Source organism: Phlebotomus papatasi, chromosome 2 (genome assembly GCF_024763615.1).
Source record: "Phlebotomus papatasi isolate M1 chromosome 2, Ppap_2.1, whole genome shotgun sequence".
NCBI lineage: Eukaryota > Metazoa > Arthropoda > Insecta > Diptera > Psychodidae > Phlebotomus > Phlebotomus papatasi.
The window spans coordinates 64,370,044-64,386,887 of record NC_077223.1 but is presented as its reverse complement, the minus strand read 5'-3'; the positions used below and the strand labels follow the sequence as shown (position 1 = coordinate 64,386,887).

General features: G+C 38.0%; 1 protein-coding gene across 3 annotated transcripts in view; it reads right to left on the bottom strand.

The window, feature by feature from the left end:
• Positions 1 to 942: 942 nt before the first annotated feature.
• Positions 943 to 16,844, bottom strand: part of LOC129800303 (filamin-A) — a 44,616-nt gene continuing 28,714 nt past the window's right edge. For all 3 annotated transcript variants that reach the window (XM_055844588.1, XM_055844587.1, XM_055844589.1), the window contains 7 exons: positions 11,318 to 12,550; positions 10,086 to 10,234; positions 7,902 to 9,972; positions 6,997 to 7,125; positions 5,710 to 6,345; positions 1,551 to 2,303; positions 943 to 1,381 (listed from right to left, as the gene is read on the bottom strand). In XM_055844588.1, coding sequence (XP_055700563.1) covers positions 1,089 to 1,381; positions 1,551 to 2,303; positions 5,710 to 6,345; positions 6,997 to 7,125; positions 7,902 to 9,972; positions 10,086 to 10,234; positions 11,318 to 12,550 — 5,264 coding nt within the window. In that variant the 3' untranslated portion in view covers positions 943 to 1,088. The remainder of the gene's footprint in view (positions 1,382 to 1,550; positions 2,304 to 5,709; positions 6,346 to 6,996; positions 7,126 to 7,901; positions 9,973 to 10,085; positions 10,235 to 11,317; positions 12,551 to 16,844) is intronic.

Sequence of the window (16,844 nt, the reverse complement as noted above, 5' to 3'; positions counted from 1 at the left end):
TTATTTATTTTTGTTTTTGAAAATTTACTAAAATTCTATTATAATACTTTTATCAAACGCAATATTAAACTACTTATTTCTTCAAATTTTATTACAGAATCAATGTCTTCCATATCTTTCATGTCATCCATGTGGTGGAATTTCCACTGAAAATGTAGATATTTAACAATGTTAATTATTTGTAAATAAACATTTTTAATACATCCGGATAATTTCTTTTTAAAAATAAAATACAAATGGTGTAAAGTTTGTTTAGGCACCTAAATACCAATTTAAATTCTAAAGAAACCTACCCTAATTAATTACCTGAGCCTATTACAGAAATTATGACGGTCTTTATGGGGAATCCTTTCTGAAAGGATGAATTCTGGAAATTCACCAGAGTTTCCTCGTAATTCATCAATGGAAAATTATTATGTTGGTTCATTTAAATGAGATTTCCGTAGCAACACTTCCAGAACCAATTATGTGGCTTTCATCTGTTCAACCCTTTATTTGTGATATCAACCGTGGAAAAATCTGCAGAAAATACACATTTAATGAAGAGAATATAACAATAATACGCTGTAATCAGGAGAAACAATAGCAATTCATGAAAATTTATCACAATTCATCCTGATAAATATTTATAGGCTTCTTCTTTAATTGTTTTCATAATCAATGAGCGCTATATGTGCCTTCCTCGGACGAGTATTCTCACCCAGCTACACAAAATGTAAAATGTTTACCCAGGCCCTTCGTGTGCAGGGATTGCTATATAGAATTTCCGCATGTTCTTAATTTGCCCATCTGATTCCGTTGAGGGTGAAATTGAGCAAGACAATTGATTGGGTAGGGAAACATTCTCTAGTATTGATTCTTGTTCTTCCCCCAATGCATCAGCAAAAGGGTCTGCTTGAAGAAGACATTATGATAAAATCAGAGCCAATCAAAGTCATATGATTATTATTCATTAACCAAATATGTATTTTATTATATAAAATTTATTTGTTTTTTTTTTTGTATAAGAAATTTTCGTTGTAAAATAAGAGAAAAATAATACAGCAATTGTGTTAGTGTCTTCCTCCATTGAACCATTTTCGTCATCTTCAGATGCCCTGCATGAAGCGCCTCAGTTCTTCCTCTGTGTCGAAAATCATTACTGGGAAGGGTGAGCCTGGTACTAGTTCTCCTGCCCATTTGACCTCAACGCGGTAATCACCGGGCTCCGTGGGATCGTACTTGCAGAGAATGGTGCGGTCCTTCTGGCTCTCACGCTGCATTTCCACCCTGAAAGCTCCTTTCGGACCCCTGACCCGAACCGTAAGTTGACCTGCTCCAGCACCCCGGGTGTCGCATATAAAGCGACTCTGGAATGTAGCAAGGACTCCGTGCTCGATGCCTAGAAGAAAATTAAAGAAAATCGATTAGTTCACCCCTTATTCAGGTAGTGCGCAAGTCAAGATTCTCGTAGAGGGGTAGTGAAACTTTAACGATGTTTCATCAGTTCTCTATTTGTCCAAATAGAAACTTTCAAGCTGAGTACTAAGAAATACATCAGAGTTACTTACCCGGACCATAGACGCGAACTTTACTGGCATCAGGTGCCCCAGCTACTCGAAGTGAGAACGGTGAGCCTGTTACGTGCTGCCCTCCATACTTTATGGTCAGCAAATGCCTTCCCGCCTCTTGGGGTTTCACATTGAGTGTGAATGTGGCATCTCCATGATCGTAAAGTTCGCAATAAGCCACCTTCCTGGGTCCTGTACAATGGGCTGTAAGTTCTCCGGGACCAGCTCGTCTGGTGTCAATCCAAGACTTAATTTCCCTTCCGACAACTCCATGCCGAAGGCCCTCTCCTGAACACAGAACCTTAGAGGCATCTACAGAGGATCCAACGGCAACACTCAGAGGACATCCTTTGACTATTCGTCCATTCCATCGTACTATGAGATTCAGGGGTCCTTGGGATGATCGTGTGGGTGTGTAGGAGGCTAACCAGAGAGCTTCGCTGGGACGGGGTTGATTGAGAGTTACGGGAACTACTACATTATCCTGGTACATTAAGCTGACGTCCGGGCGACCAGGAGATGCAGCTGTTGCATCGATTGTGAAGTGTGCAGGTTCATTGGCTTGAGCAGCTGCCAAGCCACGACCCGTGAGAACGACTTTGTCTGCAACTTGCTGAGATGTGACATAGGCATGGTGAGGACTTTGAGTTACAGGCACTCCGTTCCAGGTCAAATCAAAGATGTGTTCACCAGTTGTTAAACCATCAGCCGGAATATGAATCCTAGATTTATCATCAGACTGCTTGTCTACAGCTAAAACCAGGGATCAAAAAATACTTATTTATCTTCTGAGGACAATTTTTTCTCCAAAATATACCGTACGGATGACTTTGTCGCTCTACTGTTCGTAAATTTTATTTTATAATTCTAATGTGTAAGAATGGTTTTCATCGATCAGACATGGTAAACCGGATCGGTAAACACCATCCTTAAGTGCTAGAATTAAAGGAAACCTTTGCACACTGAGAGAAGTACGAAAAACTTAAAATAACATTCCGGAAATGTTTATTTTACCCTGCAGTATTGATCCGAAATCGGTGCAAATATTATGCTTTTTATGTGTATTATGGGTTAAAGTTACTCTTTCTCATGTTAATTTTACCCATAAAAAGGTGTAAAATTAACATTAGAAAATGTCAAGGGGGGATATTAAGGTCTGAAGTGGTGTACTGGTGAAAATGAAGTGCATGGAAGCCTTTGGATGTGGGAGTGCTCAAATATAAAGTTTTTTTTATCTAATTACGTATCTTTCAGACTACGTTACTTTTAGTTAGTTAAGATTTTTAATTCGGGCGGTAAACTGAAAAGATTTGTTGAAATTCTTAAGTTCGATTAGGACAATAAATGGAGCAAATACACTAAAATTTATTATAGCTTAATTGTATTGCAATTTTTCCGAGGAAATACTCAGTTAAATAATAATAATTTTCCTTCATTTTTGCACGAATTTCAAATTCATGTAATGGCTCGCAAATAATGACATAGCTATTGTAGTTGACTTTTTTTAAATTTTATACAATTTTTTTCTAATTTATTGTAAATATGTATATGTATAAGGGTGATTGCATAAATTCATGGGACTTTTTCGCGAATGTCGTTAAAGGGTGTCCCATAGGTCACCTCTACCATTTTTGTTCACCTTTTTGCATATACTGGAAAGATTTTATTAGTGTATTACATCTCTTCATGCCAAAAGTCTTCTTAAAAAAAAACGATTTATGGTTTTAAGGACTTTTATCAAATAAAGGATGAAAAGATGCGTTTGTAATATTTTATTATTAGACTAATTTTGGAAAGGTCTAATAACAATTGAAGAAATTGGCATTATGTTGGAAAACAATAATTATATCATATTAAGCTATTTAGAAAAGCTTGGATGTGTTTAAAAGCTCTTTACATGGGTGCCACCACATTCTTTCAGTTCAAGGAATATGGGGAACTTTATAAATGTGACTATTTTTCGCCTGATAAGGTTCCAGCGATCGTCAGTGTTCCTCGGATCGAAAGGCTATACCGCGTATCGGAAACCCGAAATAAAATATTTTTTTGATAATTATTCACTGCATTTTAGCAATGATTTTGCATTATGTTGGTTCATTTTAATCTACAGAATCAATTTACTCTAATATTTTCTAAGAACTTTGTTTTCTATTGCCTCATTTATTAAACCACTGTATCAGGGTTTTAGCCAGAAATACGCCAATCATCGCTTTCTTAAAATTTCACGTGAGAACTTGTGAGAATATCAGAAATTATTTTTGATTAAAAAAATGATTTACAAATCCGTGTTAATTAAAAAATTATTACTTAGTGATTCTAATTTTACTATAAGTGCACCTTTTTATTAATGTCGGCAATAATAATGGAAAATAAATTATTTTTTGCGAACAAATACGTTTTGTTCCATTTGTTCCTCGGATCGGCACACTTGTGTTCCTGAAAAGTCAGTTATCTTCGCGGCCATTATTGGATATATTTGTTGTGAAAGAACTATTTACCAGTGAGAAATTCATGAAGTTAGACAATTTTAGAAGTTTTTTTCGTGTGAATATACAGTACACAGTGTAAGGATGACGAAAAAGCTTCACTGAAGTCTTATAGACTGATTTGGATGTCAAGCAAACAGAAGAATCCTCATCAAAAACGTCTGCCAATCTGTGACTCACCCCTTCCGATCCGTGGAACATACTGCATGCTTGCATTTAAAATTTAAACCAATATATTAGTCATTTCCGTAAATAACAAAAGTGTAAATACACGGAAATAGTTAAATGGATCAGCAATGTATCAACTGGCATATGAAAAACTACCAAAGAGTATTTTAGGTCTCATATTTTCAGCTAAATATGGAGCATGTCTCTTAACATTCCGATCCGTGGTACACTTCCCTTATATTGCGATGAAGAACTTTTTCTGGATCGATTATCGACAGGTGATGAGAAATTGATCTAATATAACAATAACGAAAAAGATCCAGAAAAAAATATCCAAGCTTGTTGCAAAAATTGATTAGTAAAATCATCAAAAACCGTTCCTTTTAATTTGAAAGGATTTTGAAACCAGAGTGAGAATCAAGCTTAATAAAAAGTGAAGTTACGTGTGAAGTGCTGAATTAGTTGTTGCACTCGTACTTTTAGCCTCTTGCACACTTTTCAGCACAGTTTCAATAATTACAAACGTAATTACGTTTTTCTAGAAACTATATTTTCCAAAAATAGCTTCATTAGTCTCTTAGGAAAATTCAAAATATGTTGATACCCCTTCATCTGGTGCTAGAAAATCAAAATATAAGAAAAAAATTTAAAAATATGTGTAAAAATTAACTTCTCGAGATTTTTTTAAGTTTTCCTAAGTAGATTGTTCATCAGATTAAATAAATTACTGATTTCTAAGTATGAGAATTGCATGAAGTGCAAGAAGTGCTGGAAGTATCGCCATATTTTTGAGAGTGTTGCGAAGTTTTGGAAGTGCGAGGGCCTCTGCCATACAAATCGTGAAAGTGCCTAGAAGTAGAAGTGGTGTCAAGGGGTAACTCATTCCCATTTTTTTTGATAAGGGTTTTAGATTTCTCATGTTTCGCGATGCAATTTTTGGGTTTCTCAGGTTTCGCGACGCAGAAATTGGATTTCTCGGGTTTCGCGATGCAGACACTGGGTTTCTCGGGTTTCGCGATACAGACACTGGGATTCTCGGGTTTTGCGATGTAATTCTTGGGTTTCTCGATTTTCGCGATGCAGACAATGGGTTTCTCGGGTTAGCGAAGCAATTTTTGGGTTTCTCAGGTTTCGCGATACAATTCTTGGGTTTCTCGCGTTTCGCGATGCAGACACTGGGTTTCTCGGGTTTCGCGATGCAGAAATTGGGTTTCTCGGGTTTCGCGATGCAAAAAGTGGGTTTCTCGGGTTTAGCGAAGCGGGTCTCGGACAATTGACGAGAGTTTCTCAATATGAGTTACCCCTTGAGTGGTGTACACAATTTCACCTAAATATCTCCCTCTTGAAAAATGTTGATATATTTTTATACCTAAAAAATGTTAAAGTTATGAGGAAAACAAGTTAATCGCACCCCCGTTTTCTTCTCAGTGTACGAACAGGGGGAAGGGTCAAAGGGGTCAAAGTCATCCACGGAGGACAAAGTCACTCGCATCTACGGTACCTACCTAATTCTCTTCCGTCTATTGCGCAAGATAGTTCACCAGGACCAGCTTGACTTGTATCGAAGATGATTCGAGCCGGAAGGACAAGCCTTCCCTCGTTATCCAGCAATTGTCCCCAGCCTCCAACTGGGATAACTTTATTGGTGTCGATGCAAGCAATGGTCCAGGGAGAACCCGGCAAGGGGCCTTTGTTTGGACAACTTGCCCGGATCTCATACAATCCCACCGATAAAATTGTATAAGAAATCCTCCATTCATTGTTACCCAAAGACTTTGTCTTGGGTTCAATCCTTTCTCCTTGCATGTCAGCCCGTTCAACAAGAACATTTGGAGTTGTAGGACAGTAGACGATGAAAGAGTTCTCCTTACCGCGTTGTGCCACTTCGAGTCCATTACCTGATGCTCGAGCATCGGATTTGGTGGACTGTCCAGCTGGAGATGCGGTAAAAGTCAGGGGGGTTCCGTTAACGGGTTCTCCTCCGTAGAGAACGTTCACTTTGTATGGACCCGCCATGCGAGGTGTAAACTCTATTGAGTAATTTCCATCTCTCTTTTGCACAACATTAACTGGAAGATTGTGGTTTATCGGGGATGTAGCATAGACTTCCAACTCTGCCAATCCAGCATCCATTTCACTTACTGCAAGAAAAATCAAGTCAAAAAATTTTCAATTGAAAAAGTTTGCCTATAACTAGACAATTGGAAGTCAATTAAAACTTTCACACAATTATCTTAGAGATTATCTTCCTAAAAAAAATGCAGATTTAATGTGAATACATCTACTAGTATCTATGGTATTAGCTACGGAGATTATCTGCTGAAAATTTTATAATACTCTTACGCAAAACTAATTTGAGTATATTGATTTTATGAGGTGAACTTATTATTTAATCTTTCACACCCTTTTATCTTAAGCTTAATTTATGGTAAGACAGAAATTTTTCTGGTGAGACAATGCTTTCCGGACTACCATCTTGGACAAAGTTTTGTCACATTCCATTACCCTATTCAGCGTACCTTTTGTCTTCTCAATAGGAATACTAATCACTTCTGCTGGATATAAATAGCAAAATGTGAATGTTCGCATTTATATAACCAATTAGTTAAAACAACTTTCGACGAGCACAAATAATGTTGTTGTTTTTTTTAGATTTGAATGGAAACCAAAATAAATAAAACAATGAGATATGAATGAAGACATAGTAAGAGGTGCGAATAATTTGAAGAAATTAACATGAATACCAAATGTACGGAATTAGATGCCCTGAAGCTAGAAATTTCTATACTTACATGTGAAAGAAATTTGATTGTGAACCTTGACGAGACCTCTGGGTACACTGTGTAGGGTGACTTTAGAAGGCTCGAAAGATTCGCAAGTGAAAGGACTTCCCGGCAATGGCTTGGATTGATGAAGGACCTCTGCAAAAAGGGAATGCAATAAGTCAATGGAATAATTTAATGTAGTTGTATAAGTACTGACGTGAGAAATGGTAATGAAAATAGGAAGATGAAAACTTCCTCCGGTTGCGTCAGGGTTGTTTATCCTTTCAGAACAAGAAAAACACGTAGATCTTTGCCGAAGCTTTCGATGCTAACAACGCGCCTTCCTCAGTGGCTAAAAGGAGGGAAATTTTATTTGAGACAATCAAACTACATTTCTTTGTTTTAGCAACTTACTGAAAATCGTGAACAATGTTTTTGAAAATTGTCGTATTTTAACTCCTCCGCTCCTAATGAGGAAAGACTAAACATAAAACTGCTCCCTAGGGAGCAGTTGGCTTGCGATCAATGTCCGGAGAGGTGCTACCCCGGCTAAATCATTTGTTTTCCTGTGTATTTTAGTGAAAAATTATGCTTTAATGTAGAAAATCTTGCATGTTAATTGTTATTTTTATTATATTTTATGTTTAGTGTTTCCTCATTAGGAGCGGAGGAGTTAAAATACGACAATTTTCAGAGACATTGTTCACGATTTTCAGTAAGTTGCTAAAACAAAGAAATGAGGTTTGATTGTATCAAATAAAATTTCCCTCCTTTTAGCCACTGAGGAAGGCGCGTTGTTAGCGTCGAAAGCTTTGGCAAAGATCTACGTGTTTTTCTTGTCCTGAAAGGATAAACAACCCTGACGCAACCGGAGGAAGTTTTCATCTTCCTATTTTCATTATAATTTAATGTAGGACGTAAAGGAACCTTACCAATCAAGCATTGTCCAACTTTGTGTGTGGTAAATTCCGCTTGTAGGTGTCCACCCTTTGTTTGATAGCATCTAACGGGAAGAGCTTCTCTCCCAGGTCCAGATACTACCACATCAAATTCCCTCGCTGGACGTCCAACAGTGTCAATGGAGAAGGACGTGGTCTTACCAACACGTGCTTGATACAGTCCCATGCCATTGACACTAGTCTCCTTACCATATCCAGGTGGCACAACCGTGATTTCGAGGGGTTTTGCCGAAATGGGGACACCATTGTACATAATGTTGATTTTGTGAGGTGCCACCCTATTGGGATGGTATACTATCTCCCAAATCCCAAGCTTTGATGGTCCTCGAATGGAGTGAGGAACCTCAACAGCTCCACATCTTACCATTGCAGTTAGGGTGCCTTGGCCTGCGTCGTAAATCGACACCCCAATTGTTGCAGGCCTGTGACAAACAGCTTCACCTACCTCAACGATCTTCACGAGGCTAGGATCAAAGACATTGACTGTGCGAGTCCCAATAATAGACCGGGATTCTCTATCGATGATATTGACAACGTATGTTCCAATCGTATGGGTTCGAAATTCTCCAAACGTCCCTCCTACAATGGAGTAGGATACATGCTTCCTGTCGGGGGTTGTGATCTCGAGGAGCTGATCTTCAGCTGATAGTTCAACCGTTGCAACTCCACCTACTTGACAGTGTTGGATATTCTGTTGAACCTCGACGTGGAAGGGACTACCCTCAACTGGCACATCATTGAATGTGATGTTGACAAAGTGAGGCTCATTGGTCTGTGGGATGAAAGTCACATCGTAGAGACCTCGAGCACAAGCTACCACCTCTGCCTTTACTGTACTGGTTGCAGTCGATACTACCAATTCTAGAGTACCTTCTCCTGCTCCTGCAGCATCGACACTGAACGTTACAGGAGCACCTAGTGCTGCTGGTCCATTCTGCTGTTCCAAACCACTAATAGATACCCGGGATACATCAAAGACATTGCAAGAATAGGGTGAACCATTGATATGTTGATCATTGACCGTTACGCTAATTAAGTGGCGGCCAACTGAAGTGGGTCGGAAAGTCGCCAAGTGAACATGATCTCGCACAACAATGCGACACGGTACATTATCGCCCGATGGTGAGGTCACCAACACCTGAGGATCAATTTCTTCAAAGCCCTCCAGTTGAATCGTATTATCCATCTTCACTGCAGCTTGCTTGAGGCACTCTCCCTTGGCCAGAGCCTTAAGGGGTGATGTCGGGGCAGCTGAAATAGGACAAGAGAAAGGTGATCCCGGCACTGCGTGTCCATTGAACCGGACAGAGAGCAAGTGTGGAGCTGCTTCTATTGGCTTGAAGTTCACCTTGAATCGAGCATTGCCTTCGGATTGGACAAAATTGGGTACATTCTTTCCATTCACCGCCACGATAATCTCCAAATTGCCTGCTCCGGCTTGGCTGGCATTAATCCCAAAGCTGACACTCTTGCCCACGACTCCCGGTCGGATATCTGTCACGATGACCTTTTCAGCTGAATATGCCTTCAAGAGGAAAGGACTGCCTTCCACATGGCCCGACTGTGGCAGACGAACTTCAACTGAATGATCTCCAACATCTGCCGGTTCGAATTCTACGCTAAAGCCCCCTGCTACAGGTAGAACTTTTGTTGGTACATTCCTCCTGGCTGGACCCAGAACCTCAACCTGCGGAGCTGTGTCTGACTCAACATTGAACTGAAACATTCTGCCAACACTGACTTTATCAACTGTATCAGGAGCAATTCGCGCAGCGGCAGAAATTTTGCAATTAAATGGGCTTCCGGGAACGTTTTGTCCGTTAAAACGAAGTTCAACTGTGTGATTTTGAGCTTCGCGTGGAGTAAAACTGATGGCATAGGTGTGCTGTCCTTGGGCTTGAGCTGATGTAGGGACTCTTCCTCCATTGACCGTTACTTCGAGATTACCTGGCCCAGCCTGGGAGGTTTCCACTAAAAATGTTACGGGCTTACCAACTGTACCACTGCTTACGTTTTTAACTTTGATCGCATTGACATCGTAAACCTAAAATGATAATATAGTGTGACATGCTTGTAAAATTCCGTTGTGCTTAAAGCAAAAGGCAAAGATATCATGGAAGAATTATTTTATGATTCTCTGGTAGTATTTTAACTTACTTTTGCTGAGTAGGGGCTACCGGCGGTGGGCTGTCCCATAACAGTGACACTGACCCGGTGTTCACCGACTGATCGTGGTACAAACTCAGCTTTAAACATGCCATCGGATGTCAGGTGAACCTGGGCTGGCACAGATTGCCCCAAAGGACCTGGGAAGAAGTAGGCGCCAATGTGGTGTGAGAAGAAGTCACTTTCAAGTCGTGTTCATTCAACAGAAGTTAGAAACAAAGCGCTACAGAACGCTAAAGCTTCCAGCATCAAAATTCATCAATAAATTTGAGACACTCACACACAATTTCTACATTATTTCTATTAACATTAGGTTGGGGAGAAAATAGAAGACTTTCACTCAATGGTACATGTTGCATCATCACAGAGTTTTTTTTTGAGTTTTGAATTGTTCGCCACTGGATGATACAACACCAACACTCAAGCCTACATTCTCAAAGCTCTTCTATGCATTACCTTCTCCATTAACTACCTTCGCCATTCGTCATCAGTTAAATGAGATTAAGATGTTGTGACACAAATACTGTAAGTAGGATTAGTAAAGATATTGGAAGAGTATTGAAAAAGTCATGCGGATTAATGGGAATGTTGAAAAATTAAATAATAAATAAATGCTTGTAAGTATAAAAACAAAAAAAAAACGTTAATGAGTGATTAGTGTGAGAAACAAGTGTCCAAAAGTCTAGTACAAAAGTCTTCGTCGCCCTGAAACGTACAGATATGGACAGTAGTGAGATTTCAGTTGCGAACCAAATTTTAAAATGGAAGTAGCTTTAACAAATCACAAGCTGTTTAGAACAGTTCTAAGAACATTTCTTTCGTTTCCGAAAGGTAAAGTTCAAAATTTAGCAATGTGATTTATCAGAACTACAGGAGGTCCAAAATTTCAGTACTAGGTTTATATTGAACCTAAGGGCCTATATCTAATGGGAATAGGACAGTTTGAAAAAAATAGAAACTAAGATTTTCGGAAAATTTCATTTAGGATCAAAATCAAGAATCATCAGAAAACGTTTCCAAAGTTCTCTTATGTACAGAAATCTTAAGGTCCCTAATTTGAGTCTAGGATCTATCCTAGATCAGGGATCAAGATCATGAAAATAGTTTTTGAAAAGACTCGTAACATCGTGCATAAAATATATTTACACACACAATTTCAATTGATGCCTAGAGACAAAGGACCACAGATCAGAAGTGGGATGACCATTATCTGATACACTAACCTTCCACATTGACTTCAATGTCTTCAAGGCGCCCACCCTCGTGATTGATCACGAGAGAATTGGGCTGATGAATGGGCCCTGGTCCGCCAAGAGATACTTGAGGTCCTGCTGCACCGCCACTAACTGCCACGGATATTGGACATCCAGGCACGGGCATTTTGTTAAAGGAGACATTGATGATGTGTTCAGAAGCCTCAGCCGGGACAAATGACACTGCAAATCGGGCATTGCCTTGAGGGTGTACTTGTGTTGGAATATTGTGACCCTTGGCCGAAATTGTAATCTCCAGATTTCCCTCACCCGCCTCGCCAGCATCCACTGTGAATTGCACCATGCGTCCAACGGTTCCCTTGGTTACGGCACCAACAGACACACGACTGGCGTCATAGGATTTTGCTACAAAGGGAGTGCCTTGGACCGGGTACCCATTGTACTCGACATTTATTGTATGAGCACCCACAGCTACAGGGGTAAATTCTGCCGTAAATCCAGCATTTATGTCACCCACAACACGTACAGGTAGCTCTCCATGTGGCCCCCTAACACTCACGGCCAATTCGGCTGCACCTCCTCCAGTTACAGTGATGTGAAAAGTAGCCGGACGATGGAGAGCAATCAATTCGAGATTGCTAAGGTTCAAAAGGACCCGGCTAGTGTCTGCCACAGCACAAACAAAAGGACATCCCCTAACGGTCTCTCCGTTGAACTTAATGTCGATGAAATGGGTCTTTGCTTGCTCTGGCGTAAATGACACCAAACATCTTCCTCCACCGACAACTTGAACATGATTCGGCACTTCACCCTCATTAATGGATATCTCCAGCTGACCTTCACCAGCTGCACTTGCATCTACACGAAATTGAATCTTCTGACCTACAACGCCACCATTGACATCGGTGACCTGGATCAGGCTCGAGTCGTACACTTTTGCTATGAGTGGTCCTCCAATGATCTTGGAGCCACCAATTGACGCCTCGATTATGTGCGTACCGACTTCGGTGGGGACAAATTCGATACGCATGGCACCATTTGCCGCCTCGTGGGTGATCCTAGCCGGTACTTTGCTCTTGCTGGGCGAAAGTACATTGGCTATACACTCCCCTCGACTGAGGGTTGTTCCAGGAGGCGGCAGTATCTCAAAAACCGCCGGTGTATTGGCTGGTACGAGGCGGGTGCTCTCACCCAAAGGTGTCAATCCAGGTGATGACATTACTTCTATGTGCCACGGTGACCCTGTTGGAAATAGAAGACAAGAAGAAACCGTTTTAGTTAAATTTAATCTGTCAGCCAGTAAAATTGTACAGTTTTCTTGTAAAGTTTATCTTTCAGTTACAGCTTGAAATACGTTTCAGTATTTAAGAAGTGAAAATACAGGATTTTGACCTTTGATCTTCTCCTCCTTTATTCCTTGCCAACGTTTCGGAGCTTAATGGCTCCTTCTTCAGGTGTGGAAAAAGAATGGTTGGAAAAGGATGTCAGGGAACTGGTTCACTACTTCTTTTTCCAAATGGATGAAGTGGACATCACGATGGTCAGATTGGGAAACAATTACATTCTTTTTCCATACCTGAAGAAGGAACCATCAAGCTCCGAAACGTTGGCAAGGAATAAAGGAGGTGAAGATCAAAGGTCAAAATCCCGTGTTTTCACTTCTTAAAAACTATTTCATTGGCCGAAAATCATTATACGTTTATGTATTGCAACGGATTGATACCACAGTACAATTACTGGTAAAACATGAGGCTTTAATAAATATTGCTAAATATAAAAAGTTTTAATTCTTAATAACTGCTCACACTGATCTCATTGTACTAAGCAATGAGGTTTCTGGACAGACCCTAGAACAAGGTGAATGAATCAAATTCAGGATCTTGCCCTGAAGAAACTTGGAATTTATCGAGAATATCTTCCTGGAGTGACGGAGGATCGACAGTCGTGGGCTGTTAACCTTGGTGCCATGGGTCCACGACTGATTTGTTTGAAAGTCTACTAAAATCTAGAGAACTAAAAATTGAGAACAGGTACCAGTGCCACTTGCGGATAAAAGCAATGTCTTTGGAACACTATTAGAATAAGTTTTTTTTTAAATTCATAATTATTGTTCCCCATAAGTGCATATAAGTCATTTAGTATTTTCAAGATTTCGAATTACGGAAAATAATAAAAGTAGTAAAACTGTTCTAATAATTTTTGTTCATGTTTTATCAATATCTATCATTCAGCTAAATCAAAAAAGGAAATCATATAAGTCAAGTTGTCAAGCTTTATTCGAAATTGAGCTTTTTTGCACACTCTATAAGAATTGAGAAAAATAAATGTTGAAATTTTATCTTCCTATTAATCAGATTACAATTTAAAACCAAATATCAAAATGCAATTACTGTCTTTCGCTCCTTTTTCTCTGAATAATGATTCCAATCTTGTCTGCTTCTATTAGTACTGAAAAAGTTCTGAGAGTAATCTATAGAGCACATTTTACTGTTCGAACTCAAAAAGAGAGTAGATTTCCAACTTATCACCGCTTTGGAGTTCAAACGGTAACAAATATCTACTTTCGGTTTTCGGCGACCCCCAATAAAAAAAACTCGAAAACTACAAACTTTCGAAAACTTCGAAAACTACACCATAGATTTCTTTTATTTTTGGAAATGTTTTACAGGTAGCCAATCGGAACATTTTGTCCATTAAGACCTATGATCAGAAATTTCGCCATTTTGAATCATTGAAAGTCAAAGATAAATCACATTGAAGGGCTTATTTTTTAACCGATTTGGTTAAGTTTGGATTTTTCGGAAAAGTATTTTAATTGCGAATCCGGCTGCATCAGGTTTTGTCTTTAATAAATCGGTTAAGTACCGATTTTTGAGTATTTTTTCGGATTTTTTTTTACTTGGCCTTAAATTTGTTCCCGAACTAGAAATCAAACGGTAAGAGATATCGACTTTTGGTCTTTGATGACTCCCCATAAGTGGACATTATATCGAATGGTCTTTTTTCTTATTTCCCCTCACGCGCCTCCAAACTTCCCCAAAACCATGTATTTTCGTTTTTTCTCAAAAAATGGCCTAAGAATTTTCAATAATTTTCGGATATCTTTTGGAGGTACCCCATGTCAGTCCCAATCGGAAATTAAATGGTGAAGATATCGCAATTGATTTATTTTTCTTGTCTATCTCTTTTTATTTTTGGAAATTTTTTTCAAAACATTCTTACATCCAAAATGCATACATCTTAACCAATTTTCTAATTCTGAATTGATTTCCGATTTAGAAATCAATTTAATTAAAAAAATCATGCGAGAAGACAATTCGTGGATAGCTCTATATCGTGAGTTCGAGCATTCCGCAAAGTTGGAATACTTTGCCATTTCTTTTTAGATGGAACTCCACTTTATATTCATTTGCATGGAAAATTTTAATAAGAGTATAAACCCATATAAAAAATGAAGACTTTAATAATCATTTACAGAGAATATTATAAAGCAATTGTCCCCAATTCCTAATACTGGGTTCAAAATTTTTAGAGCTTGAGATCAGCTAAGATTTAAAAATCAGCAAATGAATGAATTTCATCGAATATTTTTATGGTAATTCTTGGAATTGGAAAAAGTCTATTTAAAATCCAAATGAGGGAATACATATTAAAATTTTTGAAATATCTGTGAAGAAGAAAAAAGTTTGTTTATCTAAGAATTAACACAAGCTACAATCATTTCTTTCTTCTGACACAATTCCTAAGCCCCATTTCTCTATTTGTCCAAGAAATTAGCAGAAATGTTGCGTAAAATGAAAAGAAAGATCTCAAAAAGTGCTAAAGAGTGTTACAAAGAAATTCTTTTATTTATCAGTTATCTAAGAAAGCTTTCTTAGCTTTAAGTGAAGCCCCGTCTTCACGCTTTATTTACCATGGTTTGCTCTACCACACAATTTTAATAGGTATGTTGAGGTATTTGTGTCGTGTGCGCATAATGTAACTCTTTAGTAAATTACTAAAATGTGTGTGCTCTTGAAATCATGCAATTGTGGAAGAGTAATCCATCGTGGAATCACTTTTTAACAGCAAAAAAAAGTGGAAGAAAAATAACTTTTTCTTATAAACTACCATTTAGACAAGATTTTTACTCCTATAGCCCTAACTTTCTCCCATGGGGCATAAAGAGAGTAAAAAAAAAAACGCTGATATCTATAATTGCTGCCCCTCCTGACTCAAGTAAATCCATCATAATTGCTCATAAATGTTTTAATATTTCACTTAAAGTGTAAATATTTAAACATGAAGAGTGCGAGTCTTGCATGAGATGAAATTTTTCGTGAAAAACGACTCAATTTGCTCTCTGGTGGACATTCAATTTCTTCATACTTTAGCTTCTTTCTCATTTTCAGTTTCACCACAAATATGCAAATAATTTTTCCTATTTTTTTTTTCATCATGCTGAAAAAATATTCAAATCATACTCGTCATTCTAAATCACTCTCTCATCTCTATAATCACAATTTCGAATGTAACTTCCTTGTTTTCACCTATTTATTGCAAGAAGTCTTTGCGCAATTTTTATGTTGGATTTACGTAAAAGAATCCCAAATTGATGCTTTATACAGCGAATTAACCGTCATGGGAAAAATTTACATTTCATTCAATGAAGAGTATCATTTACATTTACTTTGGTGTCCAGCTAGTCTGGCAAATTCTCCAAAGACTCAAAACCTGTCTATAGGTCAGTTAGGTCTTCTCAGAAATGCAGTTTCACAAATGTTACTTTGGAATCCTCCCAAGTCAATAACACCAACATTGGAGATTTTCTGATACAACTTCGCTATGAGAATCTCAAGAATGTAACAGAGCTGTTTAGCAGCAAATCCCAATTTATTATATGGATTTCATTGAAAAATTGCTTAACAGTTCTTTCAAATTCTTTGAAGACGATCCCTCCGGAGACATATCTTTGCCACTCCAGTGTGATATTCATCTTAATTGCCTTATAAATCTTTATTTATTTAATCGATTCTAGAAATGTGAATTTTCTTAGTTATATTATCCCAGTTTCTTTGTTAGAAATCACCTTTTGAAATGTAAATTTCACTGAATAATTTACAATGACTTACTGACAGATGAAATTTTATATAATGATCTAAAGGCAATTTTCATAAACATTTGTGCGTTCAAGAAAAGCGTCAGAGGAACACTCTTTCGTGCAGAAAGATTGATTCTCTCTGAATTGATAATTTTTCTAACTGTGAAGAATTTTTTTTCTGGGGACTGTTTGTTGTATTTGTGTAAACAAGAAGGCATTGAACACATTGAGAAATTACTATAGAGTTCAAATGTTATGTTTATATTCTGTAAATCTAAAAAAATAAATTGTTTATTTTGATCGTAAAGTTCTATCCGAAAAAGAATTTTATAATCATCAAGCTGTGAAAATTTAAACTTCATTTCATTCAAATTTAAACACTAAAGATATAATGGAGATCGATAAATTAGTGATTAAAAATTAAATATTCATGTTAAAAAGTAAATTATTAAATTA